Raw genomic sequence first — 17,777 nt, forward strand, 5'->3', positions numbered from 1 at the left:
ATCATCTGTCACCATCATTCTTAATACATACAAATTTTCTTTTGTGGACTATAAAATTGGTTTTATGCTATTCTCTGAAGCATATGTTCACCAGTTCAGAAAAACGTAATGGACAATCCATTCCTTGGTACATTTAAGCCTAGAAAATATACCAAGAGGGAGCTGAGCACTAAAACTTTAGTATCTAGTGGATTATGAGGTTTATACTGCTATTTGGTTTTTTTTCATATTTGAAAATCATATTCAGAGGGAAGATGAGGGAATAGCTAACTGTCTCTGATGTTCATCACAAAGATCCTAAGGATTCTTTGGCTGTAATGTTTTGTGTGTGTTTTAGCATTTCTTGTAGCTATACAAAGACCTGGTGAAGAGAGGAACAAACATTAGAAGTTAAAAGAATTATGTACTACTGGAGATATCCATTTGATATTGCTTGATTCAGGACTTCTGAGAAGTCACTTCCTTCCACCTTCTTCAGTTTTCTCAAATAAAAGTGATGATAATGGTACTGCCCTTCATTTGAGACCTTAGGATAATAAATACTACAGGACCAAAGAAGCAGGCCCAAAAGAAAGATTCATCAATCATATTTTGCCATGGTCATGGTGGAATTCACCAAACACTGACCTGCAGATAGACCGAGCACAAGCCTTTATATTTATATTAAAACACTTAACATCAAGAGAATATAAAGCACAGAAGCAGTGGTCTGTGTCTTAAGTTCAGGGTGTACAGTCACACAAGGGTAATTCTACGGACTCCAAGTACCCGGGTTTTGACAGTACAATTCCTATGACATCAACTGCATGTAAAGAGTGGTGAATTCTGCTAAAAAAAGTGTTTTGAAGTATAAACTAGAACTCTAGTTGCCTTTTATTTTCATTTCTAAACCCAGAAGCCTGAATTTAAATCTTATTAAAGAAATCTTTCTACTACTATTAATTCTTCCTGGTATTAGGAATCAAGGTGGTTGAGGTATAAAGAGACTTAAATATAAAGAGATTTAAATTGCTTTCTTTCTTGTAAGTACAAGAAACTGAGCTGAAACATATATATAAACTCCTTGAGAGACTGATACTCTTGGTACTAGTATTTGTAGCCAAATTATAGAATTTGCTTGACAGAGCTTCTGCTGAATAAGGAAAGTTATACATTTTGCATCTCTCTGCTGAAAAAGATGTAAGATGGAGCAATATTCTATAAATTTGGATAATCGTCATCCTAACATTACTTCTGGGGTTTTTTGTTTTGAAAAAAATCCTAGTTATTCCTTCAAAATGCATGATCTATTGGTATCATTGCAGTAGTCATAAAATGAAAACTCCATGTAAGTTCCAAGTACCCAAGCACCTGTACCCAAGTAGTCCCCTTGGGTGCAGGTTTCTGGGTTTCACTACAAGTGACATAGCTCTGGAGTAGGATTTTTCATTGTACTCACCAGTGCATCAAACTTAGAGGAGAAGTAGACCATGCTGAAGTAACTATCACTAGTGCCATTAAATTGTAGAGAAAATCAAGTGTCATAGCATGATCAGAGAGCAAGAGAAACAAAGTGCGAAAGGAAAAAAGGAAAAAAAACCCTTCAAATTCTGTTGAATACTTTGTAGAGAAAATAATTTCCACATATATTCTATACATTGATGTTTTCCTAGCATTAAACAATATACTCTTTGTTTTCCAGGGCCATATTTTTCATATGAATATAAGTTGGTTAAGCATTACCACAGAACTCTTGTTCATTCAAATTATTAAGAAACAATCAACTTGTGTTGCTGTAGATTCAACACATTTCCATCATTAAAAATGTTCTAATAATAATAAGCTATGCAAATCATAGTATACCAATGACTTGTTCTGCATATTTGCCCTTGCCAAATCTTATATTTCCTGCAGATCAGTGGTTACAACTGCATGGGTTTGTTTTTAATTCTTAAAATGATCAGCAGTAGAGGACACAGAATTCCACATCTGGTCCTCTTGATCAGGCTTTGCAGTCAGTTTTAATTTCCTTCAATGCACAATAAGTTAATTTTGAGGTTATTCCAATTATTTTAATTAACATGTTCTTTTATAAAACATGAATTTGATTTCTAGATACATTACAGAAACTTTGCTCTCTTGGTCAGTAAAAAGAATGATAAAAAATGAGTTAGAGTTAGATCTATTTTCTTCCAATATTGTTAATTATATCTCACTTTTTAAACTGGCTATTAATCGAGTCTCATATCACCCATTGAACTATTTCATCTAAGATTGAAACTGATGAATTTGTAATGATGTGCATCTTTCTGATTACCCTTTCTAATGATAGACCAAAATTAACTCTAATCCTTGTCTTTGGAAATTGCTAATTGTAGAATGATTTAGATTGGAAAAGACTCTTAAGATCATGGAATCCAGCAACCCTAAGTTCCATGGCTGTACACTGTCTAAATACCTGCAGGGTTTGTGATGCCACCACTTCCCTGGAAAGCTTGTTCCAATGTTTTTGGTGATGTTTTTTCTAATACCCAATTCAAACTTCCCCTGGCACAACCTCAGGCCATTTCTTCTCACCTTTTCAGTTGTACCTTGAGAGAAGAGGCTCACCCTCACCTGGCTACAATCGTTCAGGTAGTTTTAGAGACTGAGAAGATCCCCCCGAGCCTCCTTTCCTCCAGGCTAAACACCCCCAGTTCCCTCAGCTGCTCCTCACAGGACTTGTGCTCCAGACCCTTCCCCAGCTCCGCTGCCCTTCTCTGGACACGCTCCAGCCCCTCAATGTCTTTCTGGCAGTGAGGGGCCCAGAACTGGACACAGGATTGGAGGTGTGGCCTCAGCAGTGCCGAGTACAGGGGGACGGGCACTGCCCTGGTCCTGCTGGCTGTAGATGTTCCACTAGTTTCAATAGTGATTCTCTTGTATTAAAATTTACATTATTTAACTTTATTGTTCTTTACCACCTAATTCTTTTTTCTACTTTTCATAACAAATAACATTATACAGTAGCATTTGGATTAACTGGTGTATCATAAATCATAGAACAACAATTTATATGGAGCATGCAGGAATTTTCTACATAAGTATTTATTTCCATTCCTACCTAACAATATATGTATATCAATATCAGAGTGGTTGTTAAAAAACTCATATTTGCTTTAAAAAGATTTTTTAAACTTCCTATTTGTAGTTTGTCTGCCTTGTTGTCGGAATTTTCTACTTCCAGTGTTTTTCTTCCTTAAAAAAATTCTTTTAAACATTATCACATATTTATTTGTTTCTCACAACAGCTTTTTTTTCCATAATTTTCTGTAATTTAAGCATTTTCTTTATTTACATAAAAGAAAAATGTATATTTGATGGAATGTCTTTTAAGTATGCCTAAACATTTCTTTACATGAAAAGGTTACTGAGAATATAGTGTCTTAAAAATTACTTCAAAGTTTGTCAAGAAAAACAAATTGGTTTGTTTTGGTTTTGTTGTTGTTGGAGGTTTTTGGATTTTTTTGTTTTGTTTGATAAAGGAGGGCTTATAAACAGAGCTTGAGTTCTGCAAAAATATGTTATAATATACAATATATTATAATACAATATATTGTATATTTAATGGAATATTGAACACTGAATTTGTAGGCAATAAGATGATAATGAAGTGTTAAGAAATATCCAGTATTGATTTGTCAAGAACAAATCATATCAAATTTAATTTTAGTTTTTTGAAAGTGTGAGTGACCTAAAGGAAAGAAAGGCATATTTAGCATTTGAGAATGACTCCTGCAAGAGGTTACAATTACTGCAGAGCACAGAATGAAAATCAAAAATGATCAGTGCATTGCTTGCAATGAATAACACAAAATTCAGCAAAATGCAGACTACTGTATTTATCAAAGATCAAATATGCAAATAGAATAAAAAGGAATAAGTGATTAAACAGCATTTTTCCTTAGAAAAATGTAATTACAAAAAATAACACAATTCTTAGTAGAATGGATAATTCAGCAGTAGAATTCTAGGACATCCTAAGAGAACTGCTGCCTATGGAGTACAAGTGACTATTGTTCCACTTCTCAACAGTGTTGATATCCAGCTTTGGGTCCTACATTATAAGATGTAGAAAAGCAGTAGGGATGAAAATAATACAATTAAGCAAAGTATTCAAAATTAGGACTTCTGAAGAAAACTTGAAGAGATTTGGCTGATCCAGCCTTGCAAATGGAAGTTTAGTATACACAGGGATGATGGTCTCCCACTGTAACTGTAAAATTTTAATATTGCTCTTTAATAATGTGTTTTCAATACTTCCAATATGGTATTTGGTATAAGTAATAAACAGTATTAAAAAGAAGTTATAGGCAAATATTAAGGAAAACTGTCTAATTATCCAATCACTGGACATTCTTTAAGACTGGGCTGAGAATAAGACTGGTCCTGCCTGAGGGCAAAGGAAGAGCCTGAATAACCTGTGGTTTTGATAACAGTATTTTGACTCTTTCTGGAGCAGGTTTCTTTTTTAATATGAAAATCATAGCAATGTCAATCAAATACACATGATAATCGAATATATTTTCAAAACTGTATTTTTTGTTGTATGCTAGGTGGTCTCTTTAAAGAGTGCATGTATGAGAAAGACATTTCATCAGTCTTTGTATTTTTTAATGACTGGCTACATTTCATACATATTAAAGTACAAATGAGACTACATTGACCGCCTACAGTGGTAGCAATGATATAATAATTGTATCCTCCAGTACAAGACGAATCCTGACCGTACATTTACCTTTTCTAGCATATTTTTAGTTATTAGCTGTGTGAATGCTTATAAGAAAGAAAATATTTGGGGATTTATCACTGTAACTGAATCTGAAGAAAGACAAATATGTGATTGGTAGAATTGTGTTTCAGATAAGTGAGCAGTAGATACAGAGGACCCAGAGAAGGAAATAAGCAGTTTCATTGCTAACTGATAAATCAACAATATCTGTTTGTGGGTGTGTTCCAATGCAACAAACAAATTATGTTCATTAGATATTTTCTTGGAGGATTAATGAGCACTGAAAAAAAAAAAAGCAGCATAAAGAAATGCACCAAAATTATTTATCTGGTTGTGGCAGGAGGCCGGAGGATCAACCCGCTGTTACCATTCATTTTAGCTAAAAAGAAGCCTCTTTCCCTCTGAATGTGAAGTGTTCCCCATCATTAGAGAGCATTGCTACTGCACCCTTATTCTATGGCTAGTATACAGAATATCCAAACAGCAATTGTGAGGAAAATGTTGAAAACTGGGCTTAAAATAAAATAAGGCTTCATATTTTCAGAAAGGGAGGTGTCAGCCTATATTTTTCCTGATAGTTTATTTCATTTAAAGAGAATAATTCTAAATGCTAAAGCAAAGCCATCTTGCAAATTTCATGGTTTATATCTATGTATGGTAAATTCAGCCTGTAATGTCATGTGTACTTTGTGCTTTTTTACCTATCAATTAAAAAAATAGGAAAAAAAACTTCTTCAAAGGTTCTAAAATTCCCAGATTATCTCAGATTTTGCGTGTCATCAGGCATCAGTACCATTTATTCATCAAGTACTGCCATCTTGTGGAATTAAAGTAACGAAAGCAAATCCTAAATGGAGGAAGAAAAATACATTTTTCCAACAGGATTTCCCACTGCATCACAAAAAGAAGACTAAAACCAGACTTATTTCTTGTACAAACATCATAACTCCACAGAAACGCAATTATGGATGGGTGGGTGTTTTGCATGCTTTGCATATTTTGTATGCTTTGCCCTTGAATAGGTAAAATTTAGCCATGTTATGGACTAAGACTATTAAGGTTTTCAGTGACTTTAACAGAGTTCATATGGAAACTTTCCTGTTATGTCTTCACTTGCACCCAAACTACCACTTAGCCAACAGGACTGGTGAAAAGGCTGCCCAGACACCTCATGTTAAAAGGTTGAAAGGAGTAATTTCTTAGGAGAAAAACCCTGAAGCAAATCTGGGAAACATTCAGGCAGTAAAAAACACAGGAGTGAATGTTTGGTGTTATCTGAGTGCTTCAGCACAGCTCTCTTTACAATACTTCAGGCATTATTTCATACTGACCCACAATGACAGAAAGACTTCTGCATTACCATAGTACTGACATTTTCTGCATCAGAATATCTCCAAAAGCACTAAGAAAAATGCTGATATGTCAGTATTCCAGCTTCATCCATTATGGGAAGCACATCACATTGTGACAGTTTAGGAATTAGTGTTGTTTAACAGAGAAAACAGAACTACAAAAATCGTTTAAGAAATTATAGTAAGCAAGATTTCACACTATAAATTCATTCCGGCAGGAAATAGATGAACTCTTCTTACTATTTCATCACCAAGTGACCCAGATTTTCACCTACATAGCCTACTAAAAAAATGCTTAATAAAATACAGAAACAAATTGAACATTAGGAAGGCTTTCCAAATCATCTTCCGAAAAAAAGACAAAAATTTCCTTAGAGACATTCTTCTGTAAACAAGCCTGGTCATTCATAAAAGGAACTATCAATTTTGTAATTAACAAAATTACTTATATCATTTTTACACCAAGACTTTATAGATTAGAGAATTTAGCAGCAGACAAGTTTTTCAGCCCACGAGACAAATGTGTGGATGCTAAAAGGCAGGAGCAGAGCAATTTTCCAGCTGCTGAAGCATTTTGTGAAGTTTTTCTTTCTCATGCTTTAGCTGAGAACCAGTGAAAGACAGTTTTGTAAACTAATTCTCTATCTCTGCACCTGGGCTTGTTTGCCAGCCTTGTTTTGGTACTCTGGAAAAAATATTTTGAATGGGTGTTAGAGAACCTCAGCCAATCCTTCTAGGGAGTGTCTGGTCAAGAGACCAATCATATCATGCTCTCTCAAGTACAAAGATATATAACCTAGCTCATAAATAATAAAATAATTCCTTTTCTCCTTGTATTTGGATTGTGTTTTTTGACCAGCCACCCCCTAGAGGGATTGGCTGAGGTTCTCTAATACCCATTCAAAATATTTTTTCCAGAAAATGTCAATTTACCACTGTTCTATAATACATAATTTCTCCATCTTTTTATTCTCTGTTCCTGTTTGTGTTGATGCAAAGTGCCTGTGGAAAACTTTATTTTGTGTTGGCAGTCAACTGTAATTTCTAGGAAGGGCTCTGCATCCTCTTTGTGATTTTGCCATTGGTGTCACATTAAAAATAAAATGGATGGGCATAAAAATAAAAAATAAACTCAGCACATATTATTAAAAACCAAGTTTCTGTATACTGCAGTATTTAGTTTTCTCTTTTGTCTTAAACTTGTGTTTTCCCTACTGAAAGCAGGATTTTCCCTATTGTGTGCAGCATGGAAAAAACATTTACTAAGTTTTTTCTCAAAAGTAGATGACTTTAGAAGGTCCATATCTGAAGTAATTACTTTCTGATTTTAAAGTTCTGGTTTGGTTTATTTAGATTTTGATAGCACTGACTTTTAGCTCCAAAATCTCTTGAAGGTTATTATTATTTACGTGTCAGGCTTGAGATGCATCTCTGGAGTTCAGTATCCTATTGAAAAATAATGCAATGACAGTTGTATTTGTGTTTAGCCAAGTGACACTGGTTCTATAATCTTTTAACATAAATCATTATCACAAAATTCAGGCTTGAAGTTCAGTAAAAACTGCAGTGAAATGTGTACAAATAGACCTGGTGTCATCCATTTGGTCTTAGGCTTCTTCTGAAATTCTGAAAGTCATTCAGCAGTTTACCATTTTGTAAGAGTAGGATTTCAGATAATATTTAAATGCCTCTCTTCTTGCAGTTTACATGCACTCCTGTGCTGAACTCCTGTGGGACTTGTGATATATGACTACATCCACTCTTGTTTCAGAATATTTTACTGTGCATACACTTTAGATGACACACTTGTCTGCAGAGAGACAGCAATGTTTTAAATGTTGATTCTCCATTATTGTCTTTTTATTAGTTATTTTTTATGTCCTTGCAATCGTTTAGGTATTTCCTTATGCATGATACTGCCAGTAGAAAAACAAACTAGCAAAAGAAAACAAAACAAACCCCCAGGTTTTGTACTTGGAGAGCCTTTGCTAGCAATTGTGGTTTTTACAAACTCTAACTTGTAATTTTGCTGGCATGCAAAGTAGAAACAGTCAGAGTCCAAGAATGTGAACAGCAATGCATGTTTCATCCTCTACTATGGCTGCAAATTTAGAAGTGTGAAATATTTGTACAATGGATCAATATCAAGGTACACTCATTTTTCCTTAATTGCAGTCATTCTGTGAACACCCTTTTGTAAAATCACTTCTGCAAGATCATCCATCTATTTCTGTCAGCTAAAATCTGTGGGGTCCCCAGATCCCAAGCCAGCTGTAGTTGTTTCTCACTAGCCTACAACATTTTCCTGAGATATTTTCACTGAAGCCTAGCATAGTGTATGGACATGGCCCTCAACATTTTATTTAAGACTCTGCTGAACTCATTAGCCAGATGTAACAGGAGAAAAAAATCATAAAGTGTCTAAGGGGGTTTTCACCCGCAAAGGAGACCAGGAATTCCAGATCAGTTCCAGATCTGAGCATTCAGATGCATTCTTCAGGTACTTTAAAGTGTATTCCTGGGGTTTTGCTTTTTAGAAATGAAAAATAGGAGCAATTCTTTCAATGTCAATGGACTGACAATGATCAAGAAGTAAACTGCTAACACTTTTTTCTGGACTTCAGTTTGGGCTCCTGGCTGGAATACAGATACTGTAGGTGTGCACAAAAAATAAAAAAACATTAACCACAGCTTTATAGTATAAATGCTTTGAGTTTCAGATTTGTCAGGACTTCTGTTACTTTTATTTTCTCAGTACCCTATCCCAGTATGCATTCATCCATCACTACATTTTTAACAGCAAAAATAATTAGGAAAGTGACAAAATGACAGTATCCCCCTGGATTCAGCACCGGCAAGGACTAAGTATTTTATTTCTTTAGAGGCACAAAAATTTATTGCCTGAAATCTGTTCCTTAGTATTAATTCTAATTATTAAATGAATAATTAATTGTAAGTGGTTTTAGGCTACAAATGGAGGAAATTCTCTTCTATGTGAACTGCCAGTGAACCCACACTGATAACTGTTTTGCATTTGGTTTGGACTACTTTTAAACCAGAGCAATTAGTAAGACTGATTGCTTTCCATTCGAGTTGGTAACAGGTCTTCAGTTAAAGCCTATGCGTTTTCTTTGAAGTTGTGTATCCATCATCACTTTGTAGAATTTTATGCCATGAATCATTTTTTTTCCAGATAAGACATTATGGCAAAATGTGGTAATAAAATTTTCAGAGATATACTTGGGGTTAATTAGTATTTTGCCTGAAACACAACAGAAGAGGGAAAATCTGAACCTCAGAGAAATCTCTGGGAGACCTTAATTCTTCAGAGTCCTGTGTAGCCACTCAGAATTACTAATAAATCTAAAAAAGATTTTAGCAAAAAGTCAATGTGTGCAGTTTAATTCCCCATTTTGAGGCAGTCTACCTCTCCTGTTAGCTATGTTCAGTCCTTTAACATAACATATTTATACTGATATATATATCAGTTTTTCAGGAGAAAATTTTCATCTGATTTCAAAACTAGAGCAAACTTCTTACAAACTGATTCAGAAGGTACTGCATCTTTATAACACTGCATGCACTCTTTGATTATATTGGTTGAAAAAGCAGTCATTGTGCTTCTCTATTCCTTTCTCACCACCGTGTCAGGGGACAGTACAACATAAGGACAGAAAGAACAAATAAGCTGGAATTTCTAATGCTTTCTATAATGTTATAGTCAAAGTGCACTCCTGGCTAGGATGTAATATATTTCACACCTCTTGTACCAAGAACAGCTGTACTAATTCTTCTGCTATCATTAGAAGAAAAGCACACAGCAAAATTTAAATTTTGAGGCATTTCCTCTCACCGCTTTAACCCTTTCATCTTCAAACTAACTTTTTATCAAGACAACATTTTGAGTGTCATGGGGATGAAAGTATGAGAGAACCAGACTAACATACTTGAAATTAGTCTTCCTCTTGCTGATGGAGCTGGGTAGTCACACAAAAATTTCAGTCTAAAACCTTGGAAATTATTATACCAATGGAGCAGTTTGCATCTTGGAGCAGTAGTGGGGACTTTACATTCCTGGACTAGCTTTGGCTTTTCTCATTTTGAAGCCAGGTTTTTGAAGACTATCCAGGGGGGAGATTACAGAAGAAATACCCTTACAGCCAATGTGCCAGTTTAAGTAGAGAACAATATTTTTTTAAAGTGTGAAGGAGTAAAACAATAGAAGGTAAGTTCAAAATGAGAACAATGTGTAAAGAAGTATACATAGGGTTAGGGCTTTAAAGTCAGGGTTGGCGGAACTCCACATGAATAATTCCCTGCAAGGAATATCCTGCTAAATCAGAATCTCATTAACTTTACCGATACTTCCAATGTTGAGGCATAAATAAATCTAGGTTTTTATTAAATCATTATAGAATCTCATACAAAATAATAGGAAATAACTTTTTTTTCCTCAACTAGTTATTATGAGTATGAAGGGAAAAGTATATAATGTTCAGGTAAACAGAATAGATGATTTGTGGGATAAAAATAAGAACCAAGGGACTGGATTTAATTTCTATTTTTAAAAGTCACTGATTAGTTGGTAGCTTTGGTTTAAGGAATTATGCATTGATCATAGGAATTTAGGCTGCAAAAAGGAAGAGTTAAGAAATTCTTCAATGAAGCAGATTTAAAGGGTAGAACTATAAAGCAGTATTACCTACAAGGTAGGCTGAACGGTTATTAGAATCAAGGGATTTTAAAAATAGACATTCAGAATGAAACCTGTTTATACACACACACACTTGCAGAAGTCATCCATAGCTCCACAGGAATCATCTTGATATATTTCACTGCTAATGTGAACAAGTAAAGAAAATAATTCCTTGGATATTATTATTGGTTTGACCTGACAGACTAGAAACGGAATTATCTAATATCTTATTGCTGTTTTCTGAGTCTGATTAATAATTTAATTATTTTGCCTGAACTAACTTTGTCTTCACAAGGAACTTGTGGATTCAACATTTATGTTATTTTCAAAATCGCAAGAAGAGAAAAAAAATATTCTTTTTAATTCTAAACCAAACAAATAAAAAGTTTTTAAAATCTTTAACTTTTTCCCCCATAGATTATTGAAATAAAGCTAATGAACATTTATTTAGTGTATCTTTTAACATGACACAGTATTGTTTCTGTAATTACTTTCTCTTATTTTCTTTGTTTTCTTTTAGAGATCATCTATAGCTGGGTATTCAATGAATTCCCATCTTTTGTGGCAGAAGACAGCAGGCGCTTCATCTCTCAGGAGACAGGCAATCTCTACATCTCCAAGGTGCAAACATCCGATGTTGGCAGCTACATATGCCTGGTAAAAAACACAGTGACAAATGCCAGAGTTTTGAGTCCTCCTACACCTCTGACACTGAGAAACGATGGTAAGGAAGGCATCATTTTGGGGTACCACATAAAAGAAAAATACCAAAGCAAAAATAATTAATTTAAGGACCATGATTTTATTGTTTTTCAATATGTGCATGCATTTACTCTAGCAACTGGAAAAGGAAAGTTGTTCATGGAGGCAGTTTCTTTTAAAACATCCAGACATTGTGAGAATATTTCGATCTGTGAAGGCTAAAGTGCAAATTGACAGATTTTGATGTATTTTGTTTAGAACAGTTACTCCACCTTGCTATTCCAATGTTCTGTCTCTGACAGAGAGACACACTTCTCCTTTACAAGCAATGTCTGTTTCCTTAGGGCTCAGCTCAGCTGCCTCAACCCAAGTGTCCACTGCCACACTGATACTCTCAGGCACCTGGGACATCCACAGGGGATTGGCAAATACCACATGGAGCATACAGGCCAGCTGCAGGATGTCAGGAGATCATGTAATTGGCCACTGTGGTTAAAGACAACACAAAAAGTTTCCCTAAATACACTGGCAGCAAAAGGAGGGCTGAGGAGAGTCTCCATCTTTTGCTGGATGCAGAATGCAGCATAATGTCAGAGGATTACAAAAAGTCTGAGATACTTAGTGCCTTCTTTGCCTCAATCTTTAATACCAAAACCAGTTGTTCTCAGGACACCAAATTCCCAGAGCTGGAAGTTAGGGATGGGGACTTGAGTGATACCCCCACAATCCAGTAGGGAATGGTTAGTGACCTGCTAAGCCAGTTAGACACCCACAAGTCTATGGGCCTGGATGGGATGCACCCAACAGTAATGAAGGAGCTCCTAAAAGAGCTCACCAAGCCACTCTCAATTATTCACCAACTGGTTATCCAGAAAAGTCCCAGCTTACTGGAAAATAGCAAATATGAGGCCCATCTGCAAGAAGGGTCAGAAGGACCATCCAGGGGATACAGACTACCATCAGACTAACCTAGACACCAGGGGAGGTCATGAAGCATATAGATGATCCTGGGTCCCATCACACAGCATATACAAGACAGGAGATCAGGTGCAGCCAGCGTGGATTTCGGAAAGGCAGGTCCTGCTTGACCAACTTGATTTTCTTCTGACAAGGAAACCCCCTTAGTAGGTGAGGAGAAGGCTGTGGATGTTGCCTCCCTAGACTTCAGTAAAGCATTTGGCATCATCTCCCGAAGCATTCTGGAGAAACTGATTGCTCATGGCTTGAACGGGTGCACTCTTCACTGGGTCAAAAACTGTCCAGATGGCCAAGCTCGAAGAGCGATGGCGACCAATGCTACATCAAGTTGTCAGCTGATCACTAATGTGGTTACCCAGGGCTCAGCATTGGGGCTGATCCTGTTTAATGCTTAAATTTATTGATGATTCGGATGAGGGGCTTGAGTGCACCCTCAGTCAATTGGCAGATGACAATAAGTTGGGTGGGAGTGTTGATCCTACTGAAGGGTAGAAAGGCTCTGCTGAGGGATCTGGACAGGTTGGATCAATGGGCTTGTTACAATCCAGTTTAAACCCAGAAAAGCAAAGTAAAGCTAAGTCTCTGTGCATAAACCAGAAAGAACTTAGAAGGTTCAAAATAGTCCCAGAAATGAGATTAAAACCAAACAAAGTTAGATGTTGATGCCAAAAAATGGATGTATTTTATTTAATAGTAAAAGAGGCAAAGAGAAGGGAAGATAAAAGAAAGAGAGAAAGAAATGAAAAAAAGAAGTGTGCGTGGGGGTTGGGGGGACAGGGAGAGGTGACAGGGGTTAGGTGGAAGCAAATCACCCGTCCGAGGGTCCCGACGATGTCTCGTTGCTCCCCTCCATCTGCTCTGCTGGTGGTGAGGGTCCCCTGTTGCCATTGTGGCCATGCCACCACACGCTGTGCCAGGCCGCCACACGCCACCACACCACACGCCAAAGAGTGCAGAATCCCATGGATTAATATACACTTTGGGCCAGGTGGGTACCCCCATGTGTCTCCCCTTGCAGGGGCCAGCTTGGCACACTGTCCCTTGCAACACTGAGGGTCTGTTGCAACATCTCTGGTGCTCTGATGCAGGGTCTGGCGACCCCTTTGAGGGGGACTGACGAAAGTCACTGCTCGCTCAGCCGGCAGATTTACCGGCCTCGGCTCTGGAAAGGCTCGGGCTGTCTAGAGAGACCGCACGGGCGATCCAGCAGCGCAGCAGCTCCAATATGCAACAAGTGTTAGCTGTAAAGCTATTGTCAAAGCAGAAGCAAAGAGCAGACATACAGCCCAGACTCTGTGCTTGTATTCCTGTTTTCTTTATTCCTCTTGTCTCGGGAGAGACGAGAGAGTCTGTTCACAGAAGGAGAGGCAGGAGTGCCTCGAGCTGGGATCGCTGCTTTATTCGGGGGAAGGGAAAGGGGAGAGCTAGGGGTGGACCCGGGGTAACCAGCCAATCGGGCTCTGTTTCAGGGGCGGCCGTGCTACTTTTAAGTTTTACCCACGCTTGGAACAAAGGGGATTCAGAGCACATGGCAGAGACAAGTCCAGACATGCCTGGGCAGGTCCCGGAGCTGGGCTGCACCTTGGGGCAGGCAGCAACAGGGGGCCCCTGTGATGGGCCATGTCACCCCTTCTGCTGTGGATAAGCTTCCCCCCACCCCGGTGAGGACCCTTCAGCTGGGCTGCTCTGCACAGTGGAGGATGGGCAGTCACTGCCCCTCTGACCAGAGGCTTTTCCAAGATACCCAGAGCCTCTCCTCCCTCCACCCTTTGGTGCGAGGATCTGTTCCAGCCTGGAAGCTGATAGCCCTGGGGCTGTGGTCTCCACCTTGGAGGTGTTAAGCCTGTGCTTTGTGAATGTCCCCAGCCCTGAGTTGTTACTTTATCTTATCTTCATCAGTGAGCAGTGTCAGGCCTCAGTCAGGGCCCCATTCAGGGTGCAGTAGTGTTCTCTGCAGCTTTTGTAATACAGTTTTTAAAGTCCTTTAAGAAAATATTTAAGTCATAAATTATATTTCAGTCTCTGACAGGGCTAAAGGCAACTGCACAATGTTCAACAAGGGCAAGTGCTGGGTTCCACGTTTGGGTCACAACAACCTCAGGCAGTGCTACAGGCTGGGAGCAGAGTGACTGGAAAGCTGCCTAGCAGAAAAGGACCTGGGGGTGCTGGGCAACAGCAGCTGAACATGAGCCAGGGTGTGCCCAGGTGGTCAAGAAGGCCAATGGCATCCTGGCCTGGATCAGCAATGATGTGGCGAGGGCAGTGATTGATTGTCCTGCTGTATTTAACACCGGGTGAGGCCACATGTCAAGTATGTGTCCTGTTCTGGGCCACTCACTTGAAAAAAGGACATTGGGGTGCTGGAGTGAGTCTAGAGAAGGGCAATCAAGCTGGTAGAGGTCTAGAAAACATGAGGAGTGGCTGCGGAAGCTGCAGTTGTTTAGCCTGGAGGAAAGGACGTTCAGGGGAGAGCTTATCACTCTACAAGTGCCTGAAAGGAGCTTGTAGAGAGCTGGGTGTCAATCTCTTCTGCCATGTCTCAAAGGAAGAGAGGAAATGGCCTGTATTTTCCTTCTTTCCAAGATGTTCCGCATTCAATTATGGTTTCTAGTTCCTCACAGCTATTCAGCATATGTGAATCCATACCTACATAAATCAAAGAGAGAAAGAGAAACTTTGAGAGAGTTTTCTTTTGTCTTGCTTATAGATTTTCTCGAAATCATACTAGTCCTTATGCTACAAACATATTGCAAAAGCTGGATTTAAACACAGATCACTTAGAGTAAATTAAAAATATGTTCACCAATTAGAATGAAATTAAGTTAATGTTTATTTGTTGTAGCAAATTTAAATATCCTTCTGCATAGCATGTAGCCTCTGCTGCAAAAAACTGCTGTTTTTATGTATCACTTCCTATTTTCTTTGCTGGTTTTGTACCTATGCTAATTATTGAGTTTCAGGTGTTTCATTTTACTGACTTAACATAGTGAACTTGACCTTTTTGATAAAATTAATTTTTTCCAAAATTGAAACCCCCAAAGTGTACTGCCTTTTTAATCTGTCTGGACTCTGAAAAAAAAATTGTTGCCATAGTTATTATTCATATCTTACTCTATTTGTTCTTTATGATATTTCTTCATGCTTTTATTTGGTTTTATCTTGTGCAGAAATTCAGCAGATTAATTATCCACCTTGTACTGATAGTACATAGGTACACAATACACTCTAAGAAATTGAGAGAGTAAATAAGGATAAAGGCATCAGCCTACATCATTGAGCTAAGAAAAAAAATCTATGAAGGAAAACTGCAGATTTTTTTAAATGTCAAGTGGGTAGTAAATACCAGCCTCCAGCAAATTTGTGTTTCACAGCTGGCTGTCACACCACTGTGATTATCCAACCTTGTGAACTGTGCTGGAGTACTGGGGAAGTGTTTGCACATAGACGAACAGCTCCTCAACAATTTCCCAGTTTCCTGACTCATTTTTTCACACTCATGAATTTCTATTAGGCTTCCATGTCTTAATTTTAATCTGTTGGGATTTATGAAAAGCTCCTTTTTTGTCATGGAATTCTCTAGTATTTCTTAGTAAATTGCTTGCTTTCCTGTATGACTGAGCAAGTTTCTCAGTGAAGAGACCTAAATTTTCTACCTAACCTTGCAGTCTTCATAAACCTACCTTGAAAAAAATTATTAAGGAAAATACTGGTTGCTAAATCTTATTATTTAGGACATCTCTCTGGTTTTACCTCCTCCATTTAATGCAATAATATGGGCCTTTTAAAAACTATCTGGAATTACAATAAAAAATTTCCATCAATCATACTGTACTTTTTCATTTTCCTACAAATGGCCTTAGGTAATATTACCTTGTCCATTGACAAATATTAAAGGGTGATGACAACCTTTTTAAAGTATGCGTTCATTATGCTCCAAAATACAGAATAACTGCTGAAAAGTAGTGCTTACTAGTTAAAGAAATTTAAAGTAATTTATGAAGAAAGAAACAGCTGGGAATAGACTCCGAGAGGGAAGTGAGAAATTAAAAATGGCATTAAAATCAACATTGAATTACCTGAAAATATACTTGACTCTCCATCTGCTGAGTTGTGTTAAATGATTTTGAATATGGCTTTTAAAGCTTTTTTAATTATAAAATTACATAAATTACTTTGAACTTTTCAAATATTGACTTAGATTTAAAAATCATACATCTTTCTGAGTTCCAATGGTTGGCATCACAACTGACATTACCCTAAGCAGTCAGCACATTTGTTAGAAACCATAGGAAGACCTTGTGGTTTTGAACAGGTTTTACAAATGGCTCTATATAAATAAAACTATTTATATAGTCTGTATTCTCCAAACATATGTATCATTAACTCCAAAATACTCTAATTGATTTATTTATCAACCTTCTCAGATTTTGATGTATATACAGTACCTATGCCCAGGGGACGAGACAGCTTGTGATAAAAAACACTCCAATGACAGCAGTGGTCTCTATTTATCTATGAGACAGAAACTGAATAATATTAAGGCATTCTGTCAAACTCTGCAGGATTGTAAGAACTTACTGGGATTTTATTAATCTTTTATTTCTTCTGTGATGTGTCTCAAAGGGGAGCTTAGCTCCTTGATATGAAGCAAATTAAATAAAAACATCAAGAAATCCTTCAATGGATTCTGAATAAAATGAATACCTCATCTGTTCAGATGTCTTCGACAATCAGTCATTTCATATAATTCAATTTCACTTCAAGCTGGGTTATAAAAACACCCTAAAATTCCAAGGAGATTAAAAGTTTTAGCAGGAAATAAAAAATATGCATCATTTCATTAACTGCTTTTTAATGCATTACAAACTTTGAGGAATTATTTGATAACTGTTTACAAATAATAAACAGCTTTGTTAAATTGGATCTTTGCAGGCTTGGATGCTGATTGGGAGCAGTAAATTATCTTGACTCATAAAAACAACAAAAAGTCTTTTCAAATTTAGGCAATAGAAACCTAGGGAGTACAAAACGTTTGATGTTTGAGAGCATAAGACAGTTATTTCAAGTTCACACATTTTTATTCTGGCTTTTCTTACTTTTTTATCCTCCTTATCCTTTTTATTTCTTTGGAAAATATGTTTACTTTATCATTATTGCTGTAGAGAATTATGTAATTCTTCAGTTTAGCTCTGTGCAAATACGGCTTATTAGCTTTGCAATGGTGAAATTTCCAGGGTAAAAGAAACACAACAAACCTGGACAATTTCAGACATCAGAGGGTACTTTCTACTATGTTCCA

General features: G+C 37.1%; 1 protein-coding gene across 6 annotated transcripts in view; it reads left to right on the forward strand.

Annotated features, from left to right (window-relative positions):
* Positions 1-17,777, forward strand: part of CNTN5 (contactin 5) — a 619,355-nt gene that overhangs the window by 443,411 nt on the left and 158,167 nt on the right. For all 6 annotated transcript variants that reach the window (XM_042023751.1, XM_042023752.1, XM_042023755.1 and 3 more), the window contains one exon: positions 11,319-11,522. In XM_042023751.1, coding sequence (XP_041879685.1) covers positions 11,319-11,522 — 204 coding nt within the window. The remainder of the gene's footprint in view (positions 1-11,318; positions 11,523-17,777) is intronic.

Source organism: Corvus kubaryi, unplaced genomic scaffold (genome assembly GCF_017639235.1).
Source record: "Corvus kubaryi isolate FWS band 111438036 unplaced genomic scaffold, C.kubaryi_AGA036_p1.0 37256, whole genome shotgun sequence".
Taxonomy (NCBI): Eukaryota; Metazoa; Chordata; class Aves; order Passeriformes; family Corvidae; genus Corvus; species Corvus kubaryi.